Source organism: Pavona decussata, unplaced genomic scaffold, assembly GCF_977016875.1.
Source record: "Pavona decussata unplaced genomic scaffold, jaPavDecu1.1 SCAFFOLD_199, whole genome shotgun sequence".
In the NCBI taxonomy this organism is placed as follows: domain Eukaryota; kingdom Metazoa; phylum Cnidaria; class Anthozoa; order Scleractinia; family Agariciidae; genus Pavona; species Pavona decussata.
The window spans coordinates 1,011,479-1,038,886 of NW_028145607.1; the positions used below are offsets into that span (position 1 = coordinate 1,011,479).

The 27,408-nt window shown below is 39.5% G+C and overlaps 4 protein-coding genes and 1 long non-coding RNA gene across 5 annotated transcripts in view; 3 read left to right on the plus strand and 2 right to left on the minus strand.

Moving 5' to 3' along the window:
• Positions 1 to 2,224: 2,224 nt before the first annotated feature.
• The window catches only part of LOC146461372 (uncharacterized), a 68,050-nt gene continuing 42,866 nt past the window's right edge, over positions 2,225 to 27,408 (plus strand). Inside the window, exon 1 of the mRNA XM_085087004.1 lies at positions 2,225 to 3,610. Coding sequence (XP_084943130.1) covers positions 2,613 to 3,431 — 819 coding nt within the window. The 5' untranslated portion in view covers positions 2,225 to 2,612 and the 3' untranslated portion in view covers positions 3,432 to 3,610. The remainder of the gene's footprint in view (positions 3,611 to 27,408) is intronic.
• On the minus strand, positions 6,817 to 7,620 carry LOC146461373 (uncharacterized). The gene is made up of 2 exons (XR_014857437.1): positions 7,529 to 7,620; positions 6,817 to 7,325 (listed from the first exon to the last, which is right to left on the minus strand). It is a non-coding gene; the product is annotated as an uncharacterized LOC146461373 (long non-coding RNA).
• LOC146461374 (uncharacterized) lies at positions 9,479 to 11,885 on the plus strand. Its single transcript, XM_085086982.1, has one exon. The coding sequence runs from the start codon at positions 9,828 to 9,830 to the stop codon at positions 11,253 to 11,255; it is 1,428 nt and encodes a 475-aa protein (XP_084943108.1). The 5' UTR covers positions 9,479 to 9,827; the 3' UTR covers positions 11,256 to 11,885.
• Positions 17,939 to 27,408, minus strand: part of LOC146461375 (uncharacterized) — a 92,313-nt gene continuing 82,843 nt past the window's right edge. Inside the window, exon 3 of the mRNA XM_085087013.1 lies at positions 17,939 to 18,756. Within this exon, the coding sequence (XP_084943139.1) occupies positions 18,493 to 18,756 (264 nt within the window). The 3' untranslated portion in view covers positions 17,939 to 18,492. The remainder of the gene's footprint in view (positions 18,757 to 27,408) is intronic.
• Positions 22,717 to 27,408, plus strand: part of LOC146461376 (E3 ubiquitin-protein ligase TRIM71-like) — a 40,709-nt gene continuing 36,017 nt past the window's right edge. The window contains exons 1-2 of the mRNA XM_085087015.1: positions 22,717 to 23,367; positions 23,813 to 25,392. Of these exons, the coding sequence (XP_084943141.1) occupies positions 22,854 to 23,367; positions 23,813 to 25,362 (2,064 nt within the window). The 5' untranslated portion in view covers positions 22,717 to 22,853 and the 3' untranslated portion in view covers positions 25,363 to 25,392. The remainder of the gene's footprint in view (positions 23,368 to 23,812; positions 25,393 to 27,408) is intronic.

Consider the following 27,408-nt stretch of genomic DNA (forward strand, 5'->3'; position numbering starts at 1 on the left):
CAGTCTAAGAAAAATACTGTAATTTTTGCATGTCTACAGCAAATCAAATAAAACATAGCCTGGTTAAAAATTCCAACTGGCAGGAGGCAGACCAGCTGGCTATTTACAAACAAAGCCGAGGAGTTGAACTCGGGGCTACAGAGAAACAACGCCAGGGACTTCCTTATACCAAGTCTGATGCCCTAACCACTCGACCACGCTGCTTATAAAGCCATTATGGCTTTCTTGTTAAATGCGATTGATATTTCGACTCCTTGGCCAACCAAACACAATGCGAACAATGTTCTATACCTTTCACCTCACACTTCATTCCCGTATGGCGTCCACGAATCCTTGTAGCGTAGTTTGGTTCGAGTTCTGCGTTACGGTAACAACTGTTCACTTCCGCATTTACGAGTGGGCTTGCAGGAGTCTTTGATTAACAACAGGAGGTAAAAGATGTTCACATTCTCGGCTTCAAGATGATTTTTCCCAGTTCCAGTGATCACATCCCATTCCAATTGTGTCAATTCCTATTTTTCCAGTGCAAAACGACAGGTCCCGGTTCCTATTTTACCTGTTCAGGACCCTTTTTTCGTGGCCTTACATAAACGCAGCCGAACCCAATTCAATATCCAGGTAATAAGCAAAAGTTTTCCATTCTCATGGAACTTGGAACAAAAACCCACTAACAGCGGCTCAGCATCGGAACAACGACTTAGGCCCGATAATCAACGGTTTCATTCCACCGAGCCACCATTCCTTGAAAGCATAGATAGTTCTGCAGGGGACGAGATTGTGGGAGCAAATGCACAAGCGTACGAGTTTCAGTTCTAATCCATGAAAGAGACGATATTTAGGAAAGTGCACATGTGGTGAATTGAAGTTAAAAGAGGTCTGCAGTTAATTTGGTGAGGCTCACATTAGCGTGTTTTTAAACCGGTTCACAGGCTTGCTGCCTACTTCATTTTCCCGGTATCATGAATTTCCGGCCTGTTCTTTGTCAGTATTTATTCGTACAATTGTATGTATCTTCAACTGTTTATTTAGCAATGTTATAAACGGTCCCTTTGATGCCAGTTTTATCTGCGTTCGTCCTTACAATAACATGATCTTGCTGGGTATTTCTTTTATTTGTTCATTAAAGGACATGAATACAAGTTTGCCTTATTGATAACAATTGATGATCAATACGGGTTTATACAAAAAGGATTTAACCAAATAAATTTTATCGTGGTGATATTAGCGTATGTTTTTCGATCACGGTGCTAACGGCAAGTTGTAGATGGTTAGCTTCGTCCCTAACGCCGAGATGCAGCTCAACTGAGGGTTTCTAACAAATACGGAGATGAACAAGGAAAGCAAAACTACCGGTTGATGAATTGAGACATGTTTATTGAGTCTTATACCGTTGTGAAAGGTAGATGAACATTTCCCTCTTTGTGTTACTTGCAACGCAATGTTTCATGGTAAGATAAATTTCAGACGGGGTGCCACTTGTTCACTGATGTCTTCTGCAACTTGGTTCTCAATGGTAAGGCCTAGCAAGTTATCATCATTGTATTTTGAAGTTTTCGTAACACAGCTTTTGCCAAACAATCTTCGTCCCTCTCGTTTACGTTCCCTACACCATTTGGTAGGATGATTAAGAGCCAGTTAGAGCAAGTTCCCATCTGTTTGTCATTATAAAGATTGCCTTTTCGTTATAGTCAACGTGTAAAGATTATTTCCATGTCAAATGTGCCCATATACATCCACAGAACTGTAAATGACCATTCAATTCCCAGTAGATTACCGTAACAAACGCATTTACTACTGGCTTAATTTTCCTCGCCTAAATTAATGGTGGGGGAATTCCTCGCTTGCGTCCCAACCAAAAGGTGGATTTCTTTTTCGTCCCGTGGGGGACTTGGAGTCTGGCCTCACTTCCCTAGAATTAAGAAAAAATAATTAAAGTTCATCTAATCAAAATCGTTCACGAAAAGGAGGTCAAAAGAATCACTATATTCCTGTTGGCCAAAAATGGAGGGCAATTTTTTATGTAAGAGCGCGCAAATGACACTACGTATTTTAAAATGATCATGAACATGTGTGATAAACCTGACGTCTTCTTTAGAATACCAACATTTTGTCCAAGTCTCCGAAGGATGCCTAAACAGAAGATGTCTGACAGTAAGCCAACGACTTCCAACTAAATATTGACAAGGCTACCTAAAGCCAGAGACACCGCAATTTTATACGCCGATCGCCGCAAAAGGCGAAAATCGCCAGGTGTGCCCGGTGCAGCGATTGCGATTTTCGCCTATCGATGCGATCGGCGTAAAAACCCGCCGCAGGAGCTGACCATCGATATCTGGCATGTCAGATAGCGACGATTAAATTCGCTGCCGGGGTATGCCCGTTCCCGCGATTTTCAACATTTATTGCTGTGAATCGCCAGTAAAGCCAACCCATCAGGTTGGGCGATTTCATCACATGAGTTTTCAAAACTGCCACATCGCCGCGATCGGCGAAAAAAATCGCCAAGTGCAGAAGGGAAAGAAAATAATAAAGCAATTACTGGGTTTGAAGGAAAACATGTTCGTGGCGGCAGTTCTTTTGAGGTTAAGACGCAAACCAGACTGTTCAGACCTATGCTATCTTTTGGAGAATACGGTCAGTCTGCTGGAAAGCTTTCTGGACCTTTTGGAGTGGCAGTAAATAATCGAAATGAAATAGCAGTAACTGAGTTAACTAACCACAGGGTATCGGTATTCAGTAGTGACGGTACCCACGTAAGATCGTTTGGTAGACGGGGACGATATCAAGGTGAATTTCACTGCTCTTCAGGGATAGCTTTTGATAACAATGGCAACATTATAGTGGCGAACTGCAATAACAACAGGGTCCAAGTGTTTAGTGGGAATGGTGAGTTTCTTACTCAGTTTGGTTACAAAGGAAACCTTAATCACCAGCTTCAGAATCCTGAAGGTTTATCTGTCACCAGTAACGGTGATATTATTGTTGCTGATGAAGGTATCATTAAGATATTTTCCCCTGGTGGGCAGTTCAAACGTAAATTTGGCGGACAAGGCTTTTTGTCCGTTCCATATCACTGTATCCAGACGGAGCAATATTTTATAGTCTCAGACTTGGGTGAACACTGTATCAAAGTGTTTGATTTGGAGGGAAATTTTGTGTTTAAATTCGGTAAGAAGGGGAACAAGGAGGGTGAGTTCAATTGGCCTGGTTACTTGTCGGTTAACAGAGACGGACATGTGATGGTTTGCGATTCAGGGAATAACAGGGTTCAGGTGTTCGAGCTGAGCGGAAAGTTTGTAACAAAGTTTGGAACAAAAGGCAGTGGGAAAGGAGAGTTAAATTGGCCAGTGTCTACAGCAAATCTTAGTGATGGAAGGATAGTTGTGTTTGACAGAAAGAACAACCGAATCCAGATATTTGAGCTCATTTGATCTCTCACCAGTGATGTAATATCGAACAAATTCTCATTGTTGATTCAGAAATTTCTGAATTTTTGTAAGAAGACTATTTGGAGTAGTAATTATATTTGTAGCGTTTTCTAGAGGCCAGTAGCAGGTTACATCTCAAGTGATGTCTTTTATTTGATTGTTTTTCTCGGGCAACAGATTTTGTAAATGAATGAGCTGTGGAGTTTTCAAATCTATAACATGTTATGACATTTATTGCATTCTACTATACCTACATTATATATTATTGCTGTATTACGAAACAGTTATGTTTTTGCTTGTAACATAGATTTTGTTAATGGGATGTCTTTTAAGGGCTCAAAAGGCCGAGAATATTCCTTAAATTCATTGTTTCTTATAGAATCTATTGTAAGTAGCTGAATCTTGTTAAACAGGCGACCTTATAAGAAAATTAGAGCATTGTAGGGTGAAACTTGTGATTGTAAAAAATCTGTTCTACAAAAATGTTTTCAACTCACTCTGTTTTGAATGTTTTTAGCATATCAGTGTAATGAAATTAACATTGCAAGGGACAGAATTATCTCTGACATTTACTTGCAAGTAGATTTGTAATATACCATGTGGTGAGGTGTAAATAAATGGTAACTTTTGAATGGTGTGTGAGGTGTAATTATGTTTGATGATGGTCAGTTAAGAGTGGGAATGAAAGTTTTTTTTTTGCATTTGGACTTCCATCTTTTGACTGGACATAAAAAAGGAACAACGAAAATGAGAAGTAAAACAAAAAATTATCAGCCAATAATCACTACTTGATTGCTAAATTTACATTATGAAGTGTTCCCAATCGAGTTCTCAGTCTGGCAGAATTAACCATGCAAGAAATAGACAAATCGAATATTTATTACTTTTTATATTAAATTACCCATGTAGTTCATGGAAAATTGAAAAACAAGTAAGCAAATATTAAAGCACAGTAAAGTCTTGCACAGTCTCAGGAAAGTACTGAAAGTTTTGCATTTTCTAAAAATTTCTTTGAGGCTATTTAAGAGTCTAGCATCATTGTCCTGGAATGTCAAATGCTGTAATCCAAGTTTACCCTTCAGTCCAGAAAAAAGCCAAGACATTCATACAATTCTTTTTTATATATTAAAGCTCACCAAATCTAAACAATGCGCACGTGCACTCGTTCAAAAATAATAATAATAATAATAATAATAATAATAATAATAATAATAATAATAATAATAATATTAATAATAATTATTATTATTATTATTATTATTATTGTTATTATTATTATTATAATTGATTATCCTCCCCCCAAAAGGGGCATTTTAGGGATAATGAATCAAAACAGGAACAAAAAAAATATTTTAATAGAAAATAACATGGTTAAGAGTCTCAGCTGGCAGGAGGCAGACCAGCTGGCTATTTACAAACAAAGTAGAGGAGTTGAACCCAGGGCTACCGAGAAACAACTCCAGGGACTTCCTTATTCCAAGTCTGATGCCCCAACCACTTCATCACGCTGCTTCTTATGAATTGCACTTTTAATCATAGTTAGACTACATAATATTACTATTGTACAGTTTCATGAGGGTGTAGTTGGTCGTGTGCGAGTGAGCTTACCTTGGCAGGGATTAGGGAGCAAGAACGCAAGCTTGCTCGTGGGCCTAGCAATTACTATTTAATGCATTTCCCCTTTGAAATTCAAACAACAGGAACATAATTATTTTCAAAAAGTGAAAAGAAAAGTTTTAATTTCCAATATGTGTTAGACCACCATTCATTCACTTTAAACAGCGAATTCCATGAAGGACCTGATAATTGCCAAATATTGTGCAATTCACTTTAACGCTTCTATGAATTTTTGTCTCATTTGACTGAGCCTACCCAGCTCTGGGGTGGAAGAATGCCCGGTTCCTGGGACGTACAGTGAGGGAAAATTCCTCATCAAAACCCAGACGGGGAGGTGGGGGTGGGGGTTAGGGGAATGGGCACTGCTGGTATTGACTGATGAATAAACCATCGGTTCCTTTTTCTATCGGATATCCATATTCATTTGTGAAAAACAGCACCAAAACCAGGAAACACACAGCGAGAAAAGAACTTGCTTCTACAATACCGTCCACCGTGACTCTGCGAGTCGGAGGGAGCGGGTTCAGGTTTACTTTGGGATCGATAGAAAAAATTATTTTTTCTTATTTTTCGATATTTGCGGAAGTGTAGATGTGGTGAACGGAAGTTAACAGAAGTCTGCTTAATTTGGTGAGGCTCACTTTAGCGTGTTTTAACACCGGTTTACAGGCTTGCTGCCTACTTCATTTTCCAGGCCTGTTCTTTGTCAGTATTCATTTGTACAATTGTACGTATCTTCGACTGTTTGTTTAGTAATGTTATAAATGGTCACCTTGATGCCAGTTTTATCTGCGTTCGTCCTTGCAATAACAAGATCTTGTTGGGTCATTTCTTTTGTTTGCTCCGCTAGCCCCTAGCGTTAATTTCGGGCAACTAGTACTCTAATTTTATTTCTAATATTTTTGCAATGAACTTTACATAAGGCAAGAGTGTAAATAAAAATTGTTGTTGTTGTTTGTCCCTATCGCCGAGATGCAGTTCAAAAAGGAAAGAGCAAGAGGCAAGTTTTTCCTTTGGAAGCTTAATTCAGTTTGCGGAAACCTCTGCAAGTCAAATTGTCGTATCGCTATGCGCACATACATTGCGTTTTCTCGTTCTAGCATTTTTATGGTGGAATACGGTGGATATTTTACAAGAGTGGTCCTATAAACAGAAGCGCGCAGACGGCTTTGTTGGATCACATAGAGAATTCAAAGTTAGGAACAGGATTTGTAAACCCGAAATACGCTGGCCGAGTTCGTTGTTGTTTACGGTGCGGTACCGTTTCAACGGAGCCGATGAACCACTCGGATGATTCACGCTCTTTCAAGCCTTTCTTTAATACAGTTCCTACACGATGACACGGTGAAAACGGCGCGGAATACGGTCTTGCAGTTCTAAACTGGGTTCAAAATTCACTTGGTCCCACAAAAAGTTAAACGCAACAACAGGCCAACTGGTCTCAGGAAATGGATAAGAGGACAACCAATCAGATGAAAATAAAGTAGAGTTTTCTTTTCCTAAAGCCAGACCTCGGCAAACCTTTCTGCAGCCACAATGTTTGACTTTTGGGGGGAGGGGGTGGGGAGAGTTCTCCCCACTGGAGACTCCAGGCACCAAGGAAGAAGGCGGGAAGGTGCTTGAACCGAGTGGTGGTGGCCTGGTAGGTCAGGGTGGGGGTAGGGGGCAGGGATGAAGAAAGCAACTAGGATTGTTAGACCTTGTTGGCCTGGCAGATCCACCAACAACTGGGGGTTTCTAAAACATATGGATATGAACAAGGAAGCAGAACCACTGACGAATTGAGACATGTTTATTGAGTCTCACACCGTTGTGAAAACAAGATGAACATTCTCCTCTTCCTATTACTTGCAACGCAATGTTCCATGGTAAGATAAATTTCAGACATGGTGCCACTCGCTCAATGTCGCCTGCAACTCTGTTCTCAATGGTAAGGCCTAGCAATTTATCATCATTGTATTTTGAAGTTTTCCAAACACAGCTTTTACCAAACAATCTTCGTCCTTCTCGTTTACGTTCAGATATAACAAGTTCTCATCTCTTTGTCATTATAAAGATTGTCTTTTCGTTAGTTCACGTGAAAGGATTATTTCCACGTCAAATGTGACCTTGTACATCCACAGTACTGTAAATGACCATTTCAATTCCCAGCAGATTATCGTAACACATGCATTCACTATCCTCGCCTGAATTAATGGTGGGGGAATTCCTTGCTTGCGTCCCAATCAAAAGGTGGATTTTCTTTTTCGTCCCGTGTACTTGGAGTCTGGCCTCAATTCCCTAGAATTAAGAAAAAATAATTGAAGTTCATCTCTTCGTTCACGAAAACGAATAAGTATATTCCAATTGGCCAAAATGAAGGGCACTTTTTTCATGTAACAGAGCACAAATGACACTACTTCAATGTGCTAAATAAAGGCCTTCTATGTTCCAAACTACCCTTAACATCACTTTATCATTTTAGTAACAAAGATTTCCCTTACCTTCCCTGCCGTCTTCTTCTCTCCTTTTTCTCTTTAATCCAATCTTTACTCTTTTTTATCGATTTTCCTCGTGGAACTTTAGCTCTTTCTCTGAAAGAAATTATAGAAAAAAACTGGTCTCAAATTTGAAATTCACTTTCCTAATACGCAGAATTTATTATGCGTTAGTTTCGGGTAATAAAGCAATTATTGTATTTTCACTGTTATCAATTGTCAAAATAACATGTTGATATTTTTTGATATAATTGTGACTTGCAGTATTTTTTTTATAAAATCAAAAAAGCAAAAATCTTGTATAATATATGGCCATAAGACATGACGGACCTTTTTCTAGTTTTCTTACAGAAAAAGGCCCAAAGCAGAGCTAGTCCAAGCTTAATATTTGGGACTTTTAACCACAGTGCTGGAACCAATGAGTATTGAGCAGCATTCGACACAAGTTGAAAAGACCACGTAACCAACAAGCAGCTACGTGAAGCCTACCACTGTTTCCTAGAGCGCGCCCACTGATCGAGCTTCAGCGGTTACTGTTGAAGAATTGCAAACAAAATGGGGCGACCTGCACCGTTTGTAACGTCTGACATTATTGGTCGAGAGAACAAAAGAACGAACAACAAAAGAATGTGCCTAGACACAAAAACAATGGAGCTGCAGCTTATCTGGGTCCAGTGAAAACAGAGCTTATAAAAGATACAGGTCTACTAAACGTAGTCACCCCACTAACACGTTTCTGAGCCCCTCCATGTAAAAGACCAAGACGATACCCAGTAAAATTGATTTATCAATGGAGTGTGATAATGGAATGTCATAAGTGTACAACACGTATAATTTTTATTTCATGTCTCGGAAAATATCAAAGAAGACACGGCACATTAAAAGAGCTTCTGAAGTCTTACATGTAGTATGGTAAAAACCAGGAACTGTTTTTTTTTTTTTTGCGCAAAAGCACTTGATCCTATGCCGTAAATGATCTAATTAGCAATAAGTAATATACTGACAAATAATATATTTCCCTTATCATGAAATAAGTTATATACGTGCCCTGGAAAGCCATTTCAATGTAGTATTGTAATGGTTTTCCTACAGCGGTCGAGAAGGAAGGCCGCCCGGAGAGGGGCTTTTCCTTTCACCTACTCCCCACCGAAAGGTGTTGTTCACAGGCTAGATTTACGACAGTTGAATAATTATTTCGTGCAACCACAAACGCGTTTCGGTCAAACGAGCTTTCGTAGATACTAAAAAGATTGTTTGGATTTCAAGACGCCCGATTTCATTCCGTGTTTCAACAGCGCGATACTGGAAAATAATAAAAACCTTTTTCTCATTTGACTACTTGAGGCAAAAGGGAAAACCGACTTTAAAGGATAAAACCTCACGAGTGTAAAGGAAAACAGACGCAGAAAATGCAATCTCTTAAACATTGCCAGTGATGCCAAGACATCTTGACAGCTTTTTAAAAAGTCATGCTTTCTTGAGCGCATACAATGTATTAAACAATTCAGGATATTTTTGAAACCATTAGTTTTCGATGTTACGTCAAAACAATGCAGTGATCGCTCTATGATTGGTTAATACTGTTATTATAAGTCTGATAAGAAATAACATCACGTCACAACGCAAACTTCATTGATCTCTCAACTGCATCATTTTGAACTCGAAACCTTCCCTTCGCGCCCTTCGTTATGGATATTAAGACTTTGCTCGATAATCTTCATGACGAAGTATTCTGTTCTGTGTGTATGTGCCCCTTTACCGAGCCAAAACAGCTGCCTTGCTTGCACAGCTTCTGTCTTAAATGTCTGAACGGGATTCATCGAACGAGTCCACGTCGAGATGTCATATCATGTCCAGAATGTCGCAAGGGAATTAGGATCCCAGGAAGTGGAAATCCCAGCAAGTTTCCCACCAACTTCAGAATAAATAGCCTCCTGGATGTGTTGGCCATTCAAGAGTGCAACACAGAAGCGTGAAATGTGGAAACTGCGACAAGAGAAGCGCCAAATGTTTCTACTGTTTCCAGTGTTGCTTCTTCTGGTGTGAAGAGTGCATCACGGGACATAATATAATACGAGCAAATAAAGAACATCGAGTGTTGGCGATAAAAAATTTTCAAGATCAGGACATTGAAGACGTGTTAAAGCGACCAGCGTTTTGCCAGATTAAACGCCACGAAAACAAAGCGCTGGAGTTTTTTTGCAAGAACTGTAAAGTCGCCATTTGCAATTCTTGTGTTGTAACACTCCACGAAGGTCACACCAAAGTGCTTCTGGAAGATGGAGCAAATGAACACAGGCTACTAATGGAGTCTCTGACAGAATCTCTCAACAAGAAAGCAGAGGAAAAGAGAAATGAAATCAGCGAACTCGACCAAAGCAGCATTGATGTTCAGGTGCAAGTAGCTGACGTAAAAAGCAAAGTGCAGGCGACTGCAGATCAGATGATGGCAATCATTGAAGCGAGGAAGCAGGAAATCTTTAACGCAGTTGATAACCAAGCGAAAGAATCGCTCGAGTGTTTCGCGCTGAGAAAAGGCGAAGCTGAAAATCAACTTCAAATCATTGAATCAGCCATCGAGGAAACCAGACAACTTTTGAGACGAAGTTCCAGCGCTGAAATCCTGGGATTTAATGAAACATTCGACACGATCCTTCAGGAACAAGAAGCCCAAGGTAAAAGTGACGTTGAACCCATCCCTCGGTTTAGTTTTACTGAAAATAAAGAACTACTTAGCATGTTAAACATTAAAAGAATCGGTACTGTAAAGGCCGTTTTTAACGAAATTAAGACACAGCAATCAGGTGCAGAAGGGAAAGAAAATAGTAAAGCAATTAGTGGGTTTGAAAGAAAAAATGTCCGTGGCAGTTCTTTTGAGGTTAAGACCCAAATTAGGCGGTTCAGACCTGTGCTATCTTTTGGAGAATTCGGTGAGTCTGTTGGAAAGATTTCTGGATCATGGGGAGTGGCAGTGAATAATCGAAATGAAATAGCAGTAACTGAGTATTTTAACCACAGGGTATCGGTATTCAGTAGTGACGGTACCCACGTAAGATCGTTTGGTAGAGAGGGACGTAATAAGGGTGAATTTAACTGGCCTAGAGGGATAGCTTTTGATAACAATGGCAACATTGCAGTGGCGGACCGTGATAACAACAGGGTCCAGGTGTTCAGTGGGAATGGTAAGTTTCTTACCAAGTTTGGTGAGAAAGGAAACCTTGATCAACAGCTTCAGAATCCTGAAGGTTTATCTGTCACCAGTAATGGTGATATTATTGTTGCTGATAAAGGTAACAAATCAATTAAGATATTTTCCCTTCGTGGGCAGTTCAAACGTAAATTTGGCGGACAAGGGTTCTTGTCCCTTCCCTGTCACTGTATCCAGACGGAGCAATATTTTATAGTCTCAGACGAGCTCGAACACTGTATCAAAATGTTTGATCTGGACGGAAATTTTGTGTTTAAATTCGGTAAGAAGGGCAACAAGGAGGGTGAGTTCGATATGCCTGGTTACTTGTCGGTTAACAGAGACGGACATCTGATGGTTTGTGATTCATGGAATAACAGGGTTCAGGTGTTCGAGCTGAGCGGAAAGTTTGTGACAAAGTTTGGAACAAAAGGCAGTGGAAAAGGAGAGTTTGATTGGCCAGGATCTGCAGCAAATCTTAGTGATGGGAAGATAGTTGTGTCTGACAGTGGCAACAACCGAATCCATATATTGGAGCTCATTTGATACCTCACTTGTGAAAATATCGATATAATATTCATTGTTGATTCAGAAAGTTCTCAATTTTTGTAAGAAGACTATTTTGAGAAATAATTATCTTTGTAGCTTTTCGTGGAGTTCAGTAGCAGGTTACATCTCAAGTGATGTCTTTTATTTGATTGTTTTTCTTGGACAACCGAGATTTTGTAAATGAATATGCTGTGAAGCAGTTTTAAGCTAAGATCGATGGTTTTGACATTTATTGCGTTCTTCTATATCTACATTATATATTATTACTGTATTACGAAACTGTTATGTTTTTGCTTGTAACATAGATTTTGTTAATGGAATGATTATTAAGGGCTCAAAAGGCCGAGAATATTCCTTAAATTTTTTGTCTCTTATATTACTGTAAGTAACTGAATGTTGTCAAATAGGCGACTTAAGAAAATTAGCACATTGTAGGGTGAAGCTACTAATTGTAAATAAATTTTGTCTACAAAAATATTTTCAACTGATTCACTCTTTTGTACGTTTGTAGCACGTCAGTTTAATAAAACTTGCAAGGGACAGAATGTTTTGTGACAGAAATATATTCTTATGTAGTTGTAAGTAGTCATATATAGTGTAACATTTCAGGTAGTGAGCTGTAAATAAATGGTAACTTTTGTTTTTAAATGTGTAATTATGTTTGATGAAGGTCAGTTTGGAGTGGGAATGAAACTTTATTTCTGCATTTGGACTTAAATCTTTTGAGATAAAAGAAAGAATAACGAGAATAAGAAGAAATAAAAAAAAAATTATCAGCCAGTATGAAGTGTTCCTAATTGTAATCTCAAAATTAACGAAGCACGAAATGGACAAATCGATCATTTATTGCTTTTTTCATCGAAAATTGAAAAAAAAAAATTAGTAAGCGTATTAAAGTCTTGGACAGTCTTAGGAAAGTGCTGTATTTTTGCATTTTCTAAACATTTCTGGAAAGCTATTAAGGAGTCTAGTATCATTGTCCTGGAATGCGAATAACTGTACTCTAAGTTTATCTCCTTCATTCGAGAAACAAGCTAAGATGTTCGTATCATTTTTTTTCATGTTAAAGCTCACCATTTTGCGAGCTACACAATGCTCATTCAATAATAATAATAATAATAATAATAATAATAATAATAATAATAATAATAATAATAATAATAATAATAGAAAGATCGTCTGTGAAAACGGTGGAAAGCATCCCTTAAGCTCGACGGCGATAATGTATTTGGCAAGAGAGAAAGGAGGGCGTGGCTTGCGCTCGGTTGAGCGTGAATACAAGTTGACCAAGATCAAGGCGGCAATGAAGCTTTTGTCAGAACATGGATCCCTCGATGAGGACAGTGCAACAGTTCGAAAGGAGGGCGGTAGAGAAGGGACACACGTCGATGATGAAGGAAGCGCATAAGTTTGCCGAGGAACTGCGCATGAGCCTGTCTCTGGAGTACCCTCAACCGTCATATCGGTCTGTGAGCGATCCTGAGACGGAGATTAATGGGCCAAAGGTGAAAGAACACTTCAAGAAGGCAGATATGGAGAAGCTGAAAAAGAAGATCCTAGAGGAGAAGTGGCATGGAGGGTTCTTGCAGGCTAGGTGGCAGGACAGTGAGATAAATCAGAGTGGATGCTTTGTTTGGTTGCGTGATTGGGCCTGTGCTCCTACCCATACAATCGCTTGGGTAGCGGTGCTGTACGAGCAGCTTTCGCCCACTAAGGTGTACATAGTCCACAAAACAGGTGCAGCACAGGGCGACGTCACTTGTAGACTGTGTGGGAAATCTCATGAGCGTGAGACTCTGGCTCATGTGCTAGCGGGGTGCTCTGCTCTGGCCCAGTCTAAATACCTAAAAACTAAGACTGCCAAACTAAAGCATTGGGGACAACTCCAGGAAATTCTCCTGGCTGAGTAGAAAACATTAAACCTTACAGTACAAATATAAAATATTCTCCGCGATACTGATATATATAAACTTTTAAAATTTTTCTTCGAGAAGTCAGTTTCAACCATTTATTTCAAATTGATGGTAAATCCTTAAGGAGACGAGTTAAAGTCATCGTCTCAAAAGTGTTTCTACGTGCTCACCGGCATGAAAATTCGTCACTTCCACCAAATTTTGTAAACTGTCATTTTACGAGTGTATATGATTTTGCGTAGTAAGCCGGCCAAGGTTTAGCATAAAAAACTTTAAATGCTCAGCCTGAGTGCCTGTGAAACAGGTAATGGTTAAACAAGGTAGGGATTACCGAGCGAAAGGTTAAAAAGAATCAGTATATTGGCAGAAATTACGTAGTCAAGCTAAAAGCTGTCGAATTGAGCGGAATTCGTTTACAGATCAGTGTCAAATTTTTCAACATCGGTCACAAATGAGTTTCTCGATTTGTTACTGCTTCTTATGACGGCTGTTGGCTTACTGATTTCAAGAAGTATTACACGTAAGACTGAGATTAATGTCTATTCGTTTTCTATGGTAATCCAAGGCACAAGACAGCTGTAAACACGTTCTTATCTGTTCTCAAACTCTTTCTTTTTTTCAAGTTCGCAGGATAAATTTATTTCCTTAACATCAAACATGCAATTTTAACAACTTTCTCCGTCTTTTTTCAATTGTTACCTTGGCGTTGTGAGAGTCTTATATCTTAAATGTGGGCACCGAGGAGATATTCCCTGGCAGAATTTAAAATTTGGACGCCATTTTTTGGTACAACACAAGGGGACAAGCCCACAAGTCAAAATGGCATCTCGTTATGGTGTCCATCCCTGATTATGGCTCCTGAATATACTTAACAGGGATAATGAAACAAAACAGGAAGAAGCAAAGAAATATTTCAAATAGAACATAATATGGTTAAGAATCCCAGCTGGCTATTTACAAACAAAGCCGAGGAGTTGAACCCTCGGGGCTACCGAGAAACAACTCCAGGGACTTCCTTATTCCAAGTCTGACGCCCTAACCACTCGACCACGCTGTCTCCTATGAATTGTACTTTTAATCTTAGTAAGACTAAATAATGTCAGTATTGTAGAGTTTCATGAGGGTGTAGTTGATCGTGTGCAAGTGAGCTTACCTAGGCAGGGATTAGGGAGCAAGAAGCAAGCTGGCTTGTAGGCCGAGCAATTACTATTTAATGCATTTCCCTTGCGAAATTCAAACAACAGAAACATAAATATTTCCGAAAAAGTTTCAATTTTCCATTATATGTAAGAACAAATCCCGACGGCGACAATAGCAAAATATTATGAAATTCACTTTTATGCTTCGATAATTGTCTCATTTGACTGAACCCACCCGGCTCTGGGGTGGACAAATGCCCGGCTCCTGGAACGTACAGTGAGGAAAAATGCCTCATCAATACCCGGGCGGGGGGGGGGGGTACTCCCCTATATGGGCTATACGGGGACGTGCCGCTGGATAGGGTATGGTTTTTGGCCCCTCTGCCCTGAACAGGGTACACAATTTCAAGCGAGTCTATCCTGGACCCGTCCTAGACAGGGTATGGTTGCAAGACTGTCGTCAAGTGTTTAGCAATCCGGAATCAGAGACGTTTCCACTTGAGGTTCACCGCTGTTAATGCGAAATGTTGGATTTTTTCGCCATCACTTCTAGCAAGTGTATTTTTTTATCTGTTGTGATTGGTATTCGCGTTTCAATGCGTGAAACATCACGTCCGGTAAGTGACAGTGGGCCTTGAAATGTTATTACTATTGCCAATAAACACTTGTGTAACACAAGAGCTAAATAGGGCCTTAAAATAAAGGGCATTGTCCTACACAGGGTAGGTATTTAAGGTTATTTTCGTCCTAAACAGGGTCAGGGTTTCAAACCCCCAGCGGCACCCCTATACCCAAACATGGATCAAGTGCCCCCCCCCCCCCCCTCCCTGGGATCAATACCCAGACGGGGGCGGGGGTTTGTATGGGCTCTGCTGGTACTGATGCATAAACTACTAGTTCTTGTTTCCATCAGAAATCCATATTCATTGGTGAAAAACAGCACCAAAAACAAGAAACAAACAGCACCGTGGCTGTACTATACATCAAAGGGGTATCACAGGCTCTTTGCAGTACCCTTTATACTCAAAGCTAAAAGCCACTAGTTTATTGCCCTTTAGCTAGTAAGTGCTACCTTTGTTAACTAAAGGCTTTACACTAACCAGCAGAGAAGGCCTTGGCACTGTTCAATACTGTTACTCTAAAAGGGGAAGAGTATACTCAGCTTAAACCGGAGAGCCTTTTTGCCTTGCTTTGTACGCATACCCAAAACGTGCAAGGATATATCTTTTGTTAACATTTGCAATAGTTAGTTGCTTTAGTTTGTTTAACATAGAAGCATTACTACTGGCGTCAGTCGTGATCTCTTTTTAGAAAGATCGTGTTTATTTATGTAGTTGTTTGTTTGTTTGTTTATTCATTTATTTCTTCTTTCATTTGTCCATCAATCCGCTCGTTCGTTTGTTTAATTTATTGTATTTTAGTGTCAATACCGACATAGTTTGCAGACTCGTCTTTTGACATTCACACGCCAATTTGTGTTTACCGACGCGAGCGTTAACACGAGAAGACGAGCGTTTAGCCCTAGTCTTTAGAAAGAAAGGAAGCGGGTCTCGATTAGCGATAGGAGAATGTAAGGCGGGCATGCGCAACAGAACTTACAAGTTCCCGCAACTTAGCGGTCCCTAGAAAAACTCCAGGGCCCAGTTGTTCAAAGCCCGATTAAGCTAATCCTGGATTAATGTGAACTTTGATTCAAGTTTAATTACTAATCGGTGAAGATTATTCCAAAACATTTTTGTCACTCAGTTTTGACTTTGACTTTTCTTTACCTTCAGCTTGAAATTAGGCTTTAAACCACTATTAAACAGCGAGATGAAAACCTCGATTAACTTTTAATCCTAGATTAGCGTTAATCAGCTTTCGAACAACCCGGCCCAGGTGACAGGTCCGATAACCCTGTCTCTAACAACATGCAACAACAGTTAAAATTCAAGTTAACCTCTGGGGCGTTACTTCCGTTTTGGAAGATCAAGATTATCAAGGGAGGCAGGCCCAGGCCTCTATGCGCGTTACAATATAGGGACCCTTTTAAGCTTGAGATGGGGATCGCAGTCAATACTTTTGCATGAGTCTGTTCCCGCCAGTACAATGCGCGATCTTAGAATACAAGATCAATGACGTTTCCGAATTGGAGGATGGGACTGGTGCGTGCACGCTTTCAACCCTTCGAACCTTTCAGATATCCGTGCCTCCGTTGAGTCCTCCCACTCGGCCTAGCTTCACGAGTTCGTGAATGACTGTTGTGCAGTCGCCTTGCATAAATTTGGTGTTGGTATCATTTTGTGTTGCATTTTTGCTCAACGTACGGCAAATACGAACCACTGAATTTTATATTTATCCATATAGACAAAAATGGAACGTTTGAACGTCGAATCGTGTGTGTAGGTTTAGCCAAGATTAAACGCTATTTTGTTTTTCGTTAGTTTATTTAAATTCTTCGTTTGCTTCTTGATAGAAATCTTACAATATTTTACGAAATTTACTCAATTAAATCTCAGCAAGAGTTAATTCCAAACTGAAAGAAACGCTCGTTTGACTACAGCAATGACAATAACCCTGTATGACAGAAGAAAAGGACAAAAATAAAAAAAGTGTAGACTATTAGAAAAGAGTTCCAAAACAGACATCACTGGCAGAGTTACAGTAAAACATGACGAAAATGTACATTTCATTGGATTCTTTTTGTGTCGGTTTTTTTGGTTAATCATTGAAGGTCGTTTCCTTTTTCTCTCGACAGCAGCAGCAGCCTCAGCTGCTTCCCAGTTTCTAACCGAGTTTGCCTGCAAGAACAAAATTACATTATAAATTGAATAAAATATTTGACCAGGACCAATTACCGCGATTAGCACTCACGACTTGCTCCCGTCTCAGTGGTGCCGTAACTCAGTTAGTCTGTTTCAGGCTCTCGTTGTACCGCGGGAAACGCGAAGGAGCGGGCAAGAACAACGAAAACGAGGGGGACTGGGGAGAGAGAAAGGAAAATCCCCCTCGTTTTCGTTGTTCTCGCCCTCTCCTTCTCGTCTCCCGCGGTAACCGAAAGCCAGGCCATAGCTCAGTCGGTAGAGCAACGTAAGATCAAATTCTAAAGGTCGTGGGTTCGATTCCTGCCGAGGTCAAACATTTTTTTCCTGTGCCTTGTGCAGTCTCCCATTTCCTTAAGGACTAGGGTGAACGCTCAGTAGGATTTTCATGGATTCACTTATTAGCACTCTAACATACACTGCAGAGTTAATTCTCTGGTCCATCATTTATCACACGAAAAGCGGCTTGGTTGTCAGAGAGTTAAATCTAAAACATGTTTATTGACTTCATCTCAGGACAATTTGTAATAATACGATGGTTATGAAATTACTACCGCTAAGTAGTTTTGCGTTTCTCAAAGCCTACTTTCCACTGTTTGTCTTGCACGCTGTTCAGATAACAAAAGTAAGAGACAACTGTCCCAGCCAACATCTTGTAGTACTCAATTGATAACTGAATTGACATAAGAGCACAGTACAGGTGCGGATGAATAAAGCTACCCCGGATAAGTGGTAGTCTTCTACAAAAGTAGATTTTGTTCGGACGCAAATACTATAGGAAGCACAAAGAGCACGTGAAAATCCTTCTAAATGTAGGGAAAGCCCCCTCCCTCCTCTCCACCTTTTCAAAAAGGTTTATGCCACTTGGCCCTCGGAACACACCCACACTCACACAAAAAAGTTTTGTTGTAATTTTTTTTTTGTGCCACGGAGTATACAGATTGGTCACAGTAGAATTCACCTTCTTTGTCGATAGCCTTTCACAGCCCGTATTATCAACAGAATAGAGACAGTCCCAATAAAAATACTACTCATTAAAAGGAAGGCATCTTTTCTAGTTAGGTCACTAAGGAATTGCTTGACATCTGTCACGTGATCTGTAAAAAATAACCATGAAAGCTAGAATTACGCAACTACAAGGCATGCGCAGTCTAAATTAACGACTGAGCAAACACAATACATGGCAGTAGAGAATTCACTTACTTTCCAGGTATTCAGCCTAAAATTTTGCAATAACATTTCCAAATTCCACCGCCCAGCCAGGACACTCTGTCCCAGGCCGTGTCGGCTATACATATCGCTATGTCCCATGCCTCTTCAACAAGCCATTTCATTTGGATCCAGGACCAATTCACCGCAAATGCTAGTCCACTTAGACGTTTCAAGCCAACCACTTCATTCTTCCGTAGCACCAGTCAGCTACAAATGTCACTCCACTGTAGACTTTATCCATCATCGTCAGTGTCACGTTCAATATCACGTTCCATGTCCATGTTGCTCCGTTCCTTGCCCAGTTTGCCACCGTCCCTGTGGTTGTTTGGCACGTCATGTTTACTCCATTCATCAAACCTGGGGGGCGGGGCTTGCAAGTTCTGTTGTCCAATGGGCGGGTTGCATTTGTGGCACACGTTCCAAAGTTGTTAATCTGAAATTTAAAAATCGGAGAGCAACTGACAAGGATAAGTGGTATGTATTCCGAGATTATCGAAGAACTTCCCAACGAAAAACTCTCTGAATTACTAACCCTTCCGTGTTTGGATTTCTCGAATTTATCCGCTTCCTTGGAGACATTTCCAGAAGATTTCTTGTCTTTCAAAACCAGTTCCAGATTCAGTTTATAATCAGGGGAGTTGATCTTCATCGTTATTACGTAGTCCTGCGACGAGAAAAGAATGTCAACAAGTAAAAACTATGATCAGGTTTGGGTGAGACTGGTGTTCAATTATTGGTAAAATTTAATTTGCCGTACCTACCCATCGAGTAGTTTTCTTGAACTGTATATTTTTCGAAAGATTGATGCAGGCGTGTTTTAGGTCTAGTTTCCTTTGTGCTGGGCAAAAGTAGAAAGAGATATTTTATTCAAATTGGAAACTTGTGCATTTCCAAAGCAGGATTATAGAGTATCACCCGGAAATGAAACATGATCTAAGAGCGCTGCTACCTGAAGAAATTTTCGCTACAACTTGTGACGCAGCAACATAATGATTACAGTTGCCTAGTACTGCTACACGTTACAATGTACCTCACAACGTTTTGAGAAGTAGAATTCTGATCTCACGACTTTGCGCTCTGCAAAGAGAGGGTGTCACACGAGCATTTTCGTCCAGAACCTGTTCCGCGACAGTGTTGAGTTGCAAGTTAAAGAAAAAATTAACAGCACCTTTAGTTTCTGTAGCGTTGCGCAATATCTCACGCAGTGTTGCAAGGTTTAGTTTTCAGATATTTTGCAAAATCAACTCGTCGTGTTTCTTCAATTCTAATTGTGACGTTCCTGAGATTTAAAGGATTGAAATATCGTGGAAACAAATCACTCCTCCTTCCCGCCCATCCGCCAGCAATGCTGGTGTCATGTTCAAAGTCGTTTAAGAAGAATTCTTTCTTCTCAGCAGCAAATTCAAACCCTGCGAAAGTGAGTTTATAAATGCCATGTAAGGCACAGTGCTTCAAATATTAAGTTGCTGTTTTGTCTGAACTAAATTGAAAGTAGGCAAAGCCGAACAATACTATTTGTAATAGTTGCATCGCTTAGAAGGGCAAAATCATTTTTAACCAAAAATACTTAGCTAAACTTGTCAAAACTTGCGTAAACGAATTAATTTCGACTTAAACGTCTAAGCTTGCGCTTAAAAGAGCTTTTCTAAAAAGAATAAATAAAAGGCGACACGTACGCGCGCGCTCTTTGATGGAGATCGCATGTCTAGATAATTATGAATCAAAACGTTTCCAAATTACCCGTTAAAGTTTTAAGTTTGGTTTTAAAAACAACAAAACTCTTTTCCATTTTTTTGAAAAAATGGACAACCACTTTGAGTTTGTAACTGCGACATGTTTCGATCGTTCAACGATCATCATCAGTTGTGAGTTCGTTTACAGTTGATTCGAATTTATACTAGCAATGGCGTAACGCATTTTAAAATTTACGGACAATATTTAAATGCGCGAGACATCGAACATTACATTTCCTAAAACCGAATATACAAAGAGAAACAAAGTATAAACAACAAAAGTAATAACAGCTATCACACAAAATTGTTTTTGTTTAGTGCCGTTGTTTTACATGGAGAAAATGTTTGTTTGTTTGGGAATTGCACATCAGAGAACCTGGACTTCCATTCTCTATTACAGAACGAGATACGAAAGGCCGGTTTAAATTTAGTCTGTCATTCTGAGAGGATACAAAAATGGAACACAACAAAATGTTTCATCCGAACCTGATGTAAATAACAATCGTAAACCAACTGGAAAAAGTTCAATTTTTCGTCCGTATTTTTCTTGCCTGTTTGATGCACACAACAAACGAACTAATTAACATCAAAAGATCACGTCCAAAATAAAGAAAGAATGCAATGTTTGGAATAATTTCACCTTTTTGCAGCAGTTTGTTCTTTGAACACGTATAAGTTTTATTTCATGTCTCTGAAAATATCGAAGAAGACACGGCACATTAAAAGAGCTTGTGAAGTCTTACATATAGTATTGTAAAAATCAGTAACTTTTTTGAGAACGAAAAATAAAAGCACCGGATCTTAAACCGTAAATGATCTAATCAGCATTTACAATAACTGTCCAAATTCCCACGCGCTGATTGGCTCGTAGCTATTGTCTACAAGAGTACAGACAATAAAAATGACGTCAGATGTAACGCGTGCGCTTTCTCAACGAAAAAAATGGCCAATTCCGCTCGTACTTTTTCCATGTTATAGTAAAAAACAAATCGACGGCAGTTTTCTATGGTCTATACTCTTATAGACCATAAAATGACGCCATAAAATGTCCAAAACTTGGCAGTGAAACCACTCGCCTGCGGCTCGTGGTTGCACTTGAGTTTTGAACCGAGTATTGAGTATTGCAATCTTGTCTGGGGTAATTGTGGTAAAACATTATTTGACAGGCTACAGAAGCTTCAGAACCGTGCCGCTCGCGTTTTAACCTTCTCTAGCTATGATGCTGATGCTAACCGTTTAATTAGACAACTCGATTGGAAAGACTTGAGCACTCAATTTCAAATACAGAAATCCATAATGGTATACAAGTCTTTAAATGGTCTTGTTCCTGAATATTTATCAACTAAATTTGTTAAACGAAATGAAACGCGTTACTCCCTGAGGGACTCTGTTAACAAACTATTTGTCCCGTTTCCGCGAACTAATTTCATGAAGAACAGCTTTTCTTATAGCGGAGCAGTTCTCTGGAACAGCCTACCCTGTCATGTGAGAGAAGCTGAATCTCTTAGTCAATTTAAAAGATTAGTTAATGTTCATTTTTAATGTTACACACGGCATTCATGAAAAACAGGTTTTAGTTAGATTAGTTGTAGTCAGGTTTTGAATTTTGTTTAGGATAGTTAGGTTATTTCTAATTTTTATACTCCTGATGGATTTTACCGTGTTTAAATAAAGATTTATTGATATTGATTGATTGATTGAACATTTTTTGACGTCATTTTATGGTCTATAAGAGTTTAGCATACCTCAGTGACCGACTATCGCGTAACGCGCAATCTGATTGGCTACACAGGTGCCGTCTATCGATCGATAGACGGCAGGTGGTCAGAGCGCGCGCGATTTAGCAGGCGATTTAGCACAAATATATCAAAATTTATGAAATAAAAAGATCTTTTGGCTTCATAGATCGATCACTGAGGTATGCTAAACCAATTAGACGGCTCGCTCTCGGTTTCTATCGCCTTTGATAGTTGACTCGGGGCTTCGCCCCTCGCCAACTATCAGCCGATAGAAACCTCGAGCTCTCCGTCTAATTGTTAAATAGACCATGGAAAACAGCCGTCGATTTGTTAAATAAATAATAGAACAAATAATAAGTTTCCCTTACCATGAAATAAACCTTCAGTTATATACATGCCCTGGAAAGCCAATTCAATGCACGATTTGTGATGGTTTTCCTTCACGAAGGGGTCGAGAAGAAAGGCCGGCTGAAGAAAGGCTTTTCTTTTCACCCTACTCCCCACCGGAAGGTTTTGTTCTGGGCTAGGAGCATTTCGTGCAACCACAAAAGTTTCTGTCAATCGAGCTTTCGTAGACACTAAAAAGGTCGTTTCATTTCAATATGCTCGATTTCATTCCCTGTTTCGACATCGTGGTATTGGAAATTAAAACCTTTTCTCGGTTGACTTAAAGTCTAATTTACGCCCCCGCTAGGGCAAAAAGAAAGCCAACTTTACAGGATAAAACCTCACAAGTGTAAAGGAAAACAGACGCAGAAAATTAGTAAATCTCTCAAACATTGCCCTAAGGCAGTCTGATGAGAAAACATCTTGACAGCTTTAAAAATTCATGCTTTCTTGGTCGCATCAACAATTCCTAGAAATTCAGGATATTTTTGAAAACATTCTTTATACCGATGTAACGTCAAAACATTGCAATCACCGCTCTGTGATTGGTCCGTACCGGTATTATAAGTCTGATAAGAAATGACATCCCGTCACCTGCCAAAACCCAAAACTTCATTGATCTCTCAACTGCATCATTTTGAATTTCAAACCTTCGCTTCGCGTCCTTCACTATGGATATTAAGACTTCGCTCGATAATCTTCATGACGAAGTATCCTGTTCTGTGTGTAAGTGCCCCTTTACCGAGCCAAAACAGCTGCCTTGCTTGCACAGCTTCTGTCTTAAATGTCTGAACGGGATTCATCGAACGAGTCCAAGACAAGATGTCATATCATGTCCAGAATGTCACAACAAAATTAGGAAGTGGAAATCCCAACGAGTTCCCACCAACTTCAGAATAAACAGCCTCCTGGATGTGTTGGCCATTAAAGAGTGCAACACAACTCGCGCCAAATGTGGAAACTGCGACAAGAGAAGCGCCAACTGTTTCTACTGTTTCCAGTGTTGCTGCTTCTGGTGTGAAGAGTGCATCACGGGACATAATATAATCCGAGCAAATAAAGAACATCGAGTTTTGGCGATAAAAGACTTTCAAGATCAGGACATTGAAGACGTGTTAAAGCGACCAGCATTTTGCCAGACTAAAAACCACGAAAAAGAACCGCTGAAGTTCTTTTGCAAGAAATGTAAAGCCCAGGGGGGGGGGGGGGGGGGGGGTACTCCTCGGAATTCTTGGTGGGGGTGTGCCGCCCGGGTCTTCGAATCCCGACCCTATTTCAGACCTAAACATGCCATTTTCCACACCCGTTTTCAGACCTGACCTCTAAAATTCATACCCGTTTTCAGACCTGATAATTATGCATCAGTGCCGAACGGAAGTTGACGCAAGGAGTAAAAGTGAGCTGGAATGACATAGTTTATCTATTTCTTTTTCTCGTTATCAGTTAGTCGTTCCAGTTACGCACTGAGAAGACAAATATGTTTGTAAGCTTTCGTAAATGTTCCCCGCACCAAAAACCCGACCCGATTTCAGACCGCAATTGTCAAAATCTATACCCTATTTCAGACCAAAACGGCTCAAAAACCATACCCTTTGGGGCGGCACATACCTATATACCTTATATAGGGGAGTACTCCCCCCCCCCCCCCCGGGATGTAAAGTTGCTATTTGCAACGCTTGTGCTTTAACAGAGCACGAAGGTCACGCCAAAGTGCTTCTGGAAGATGGAGCAAATGAACACAGGCTACGAATGGAGTCTCTGATTAAATCGCTTGACGAGAAAGCAGAGGAAAAGAGAAATGAAATCAGCGAACTCGACCAAAGCAGCATCGATGTGCAGGTGCAAGTAGCTGAAGTAAAAAGCAAAGTGCAGGCGACTACAGATCAGATGATGGCAATCATTGAAGCGAGGAAGCAGGACATTTTTGGCGCAACTGATAACCAAGCGAAAGAATCGCTCGAGTGTTTCGCGATGAGAAAAGGCGAAGCTGAAAATCAACTTAAAATCATGGAATCAACCATCGAGGAAACCAGACAAGTTTTGAGACGAAATTCTAGGGCTGAAATGCTGGGATGTAATGAAACATTTGACACAATCCTTCAGGAACAAGGAACCCAAGGTAAAAGAGACGTTGAACGCATCCCTCGGTTTAATTTTGCTGAAAATAAAGAACTAATCAGGATGTTAAACACTAAGGGGGTCGGTACTGTAAAGACTGTTTTTAACGAACTTAAGACACAGCAATCCGGTGCAGAAGGAAAAGAAAACCGTAAAGAAATTAGTGGGTTTGAAGAAAAACATGTCCGTGGCAGTTCTTTTGAGGGTCGGACCCAAACCAGGCGGTTCAGACCTGTGCTATCTTTTGGAGAATACGGTGAGTCTGTTGGAGAGCTTAATACACCATGGGGAGTGGCAGTGAATAATCGAAATGAAATTGCAGTAACTGAGTGGGGTAATGACAGGGTATCGGTATTCAGTAGTGACGGTACCCACTTAAGATCATTTGGTAGGGAGGGACGTAATCAGGGTAAATTTAACTGGCCTTCAGGGATAGCTTTTGATAACAACGGCAACATTATAGTGTCGGACCATGATAACAACAGGGTCCAGGTGTTCAGTGGAAATGGTAAGTTTCTTACCAAGTTTGGTGACAAAGGAAACCTTGATCAGCAGCTTCTTCAGATTCCTGAAGGTTTATCTGTCACCAGTAACGGTGATATTATTGTTGCTGATAGAGGTAACCAATTAATAAAGGTATTTTCCCCTTGTGGGCAGTTCAAAGGTAAATTTGGCGGACAAGGCTCTTTGTCCTGTCCCTATCACTGTATCCAGACGGAGCAATATTTTATAGTCTCAGACAGGGATGAACATTGTATCAAAGTGTTTGATCTGGAGGGAAATTTTGTGTTTAAATTCGGTAAGAAGGGGAACAAGGAAGGTGAGTTCAATTGTCCTAGTTACTTGTCGGTTAACAGAGACAGACATGTGATGGTTTGTGATTCATGGAATAACAGGGTTCAGGTGTTCGAGCAGAGCGGAAAGTTTGTGACAAAGTTTGGAAGAAAAGGCAGTGGGAAAGGAGAGTTAAATTGGCCAGTGTCTACAGCAAATCTTAGTGATGGGAGGATAGTTGTGTCTGACGGTAACAACAACCGAATCCAGATATTTGAGCTCATTTGATTTCTCACCTGTGATATAATATCGATTAAATACTCATTGTTGTATCAGAAATGTCTGAATTTTTGTAAGAAGACTATTTGGAGAAATAATTATGTTTGTAGCGTTTTCTAGAGACCAGTAGCAGGTTATATCTCAAATTATGTCGTTTATTTGATTAGTTTTCTTGGGCAACAGAGATTTTGTAAATGAATGTGCTGTTGAGCAGTTTAAAACAATTATTTATTGCATTCTACTATATCCACATTATATATTTTTCATACTGTATTACGAAACAGTTATGATCTTGCTTGTAACATAGTTTGTGAGGGCTCTCAAGGCCGAGAATATTCCTCACATTCATTGTCGTCTCTTATATTACTGTAAGCAGCAAAATCTTGTTAAACAGGTGGCTTAAGAAAATTATTACATTGTAGGGTGAAGCTAGTGATTGTAAATAAATCTGTTCTACAATATATTTTCAACTGATTTCACTCTGTTGAATGTTTCTAGCATGTCATTGTTACAATATTAACGTTTTAAGGAACATAATGTTTTGCGACATAAGTAAATTTTTATTTACTTGTAATATACCATGAAGTGAGGTATAAATAAATGGTAACTTTTGTTTTTAAATGTGTGACGTGTAATTATGTTTGATGACGGTGAGTTTAGAGTGTTAATGAAACTTTTATCTCTGTATTCGGACTTCAATCTTTTGAAATAAAGGAAGAAGGAATAACGAAAGTAAGGAAAAAAGCAAAAACATTATCAGCCAGTAATCACTAATTGATTGTTAGATTTACATTATGAAGTGTTCCTACTCATATTCTCAGTCTAACAAAAAAAACGAAGCACGAAATTGAAAAATCGAATATTTATTGCTTTTTATGTTAAATTACCTATGTAGATCATGGAAAATTGAAAAACAAGTAAGCAAATATTAAAGCGAGGTCTTGCACAGTCTCAGGAAAGAACTGTAATTTTTGCATTTTCTAATAATTTCTAGGAGGCTATTAAAGAGTCTAGCATCATTGTCCTGGAATGTCAAATGCTGCAATCCAAGTTTACCCTTCAGTCCAGAGAAAATCCAAGATAATCATACAATTCTTTTTTATATATTAAAGCTCACCATTTTCCAAGCTACACAATGCTCACTCATCATTAATAGTAATAATAATAATAATAATAATAATAATAATAATGATAATGATAATGATAATGATAATGATAATGATAATGATAATGATAATGATAATGATAATGATAATGATAATGATAATGATAATGATAATAATAATAATAATAATAATAATAATAATAATAATAATAATAAGCATATTGGGACATTCCCCTGTATGCAGATAACACGCACGTAAAGGCGAATAGGATCGACACCACCATCGTGGACAAGGAGAATAAGAGAGTATCGGTGATAAAGATGAGCTGCCCTTGGGTTGAAAACAGGGATGAGAAAGATGCCAAGAAGACAACAAAGTACGGGCCATTACGCTGGGAGCTCGAGCAGAGATATCCTGAATATCGTGTGAGACAGTTCAATATTATTGTGGATGTACTCGGAGGTTATTCAAGAGATGTCAGGAAGGCACTTAAAGAGTTAGTGGGAGATAAAAGCGACACAATAGCTCTGCAGATACAGAAATCAGTTATCACAACAAAAAGTGAATCAGCAATTCTCCGTTCTAAAGAAATGTAGATCAAAGTTCGATTGCCTAATCTTGGAGATGCTTTTCATTAAGGAATTGAACCCTGAGTTCAATACTCAGAAAAACTCTATTCGCGCCAAACTCTTTACGTGACTCTGCGTGCGAATACTTTATTATCATCACATATATTCGTGTCTCTTAGGAATTCTTTTACATTTATATTCGTTCTCATTTCACTTTTTGTTGACTTGATAATGACGTTAAGCGAACGTCGAAACGTCGTCGCTTTTTTGAACTTTTAACCGAGATGGTTTTAAATTGTTTTAAACTTTTCAACTTTGTCGCAATTTTTTATAGTTAAACAACTTTTTGACTTCCCAAGATTGCCAAAGATTAAAATCCG

Excerpts from the sequence above, each read along its gene's own strand:
- LOC146461374 (XM_085086982.1), top strand. The coding sequence starts at position 9,828 with ATGGAGTCTCTGACAGAATCTCTCAACAAGAAAGCAGAGGAAAAGAGA.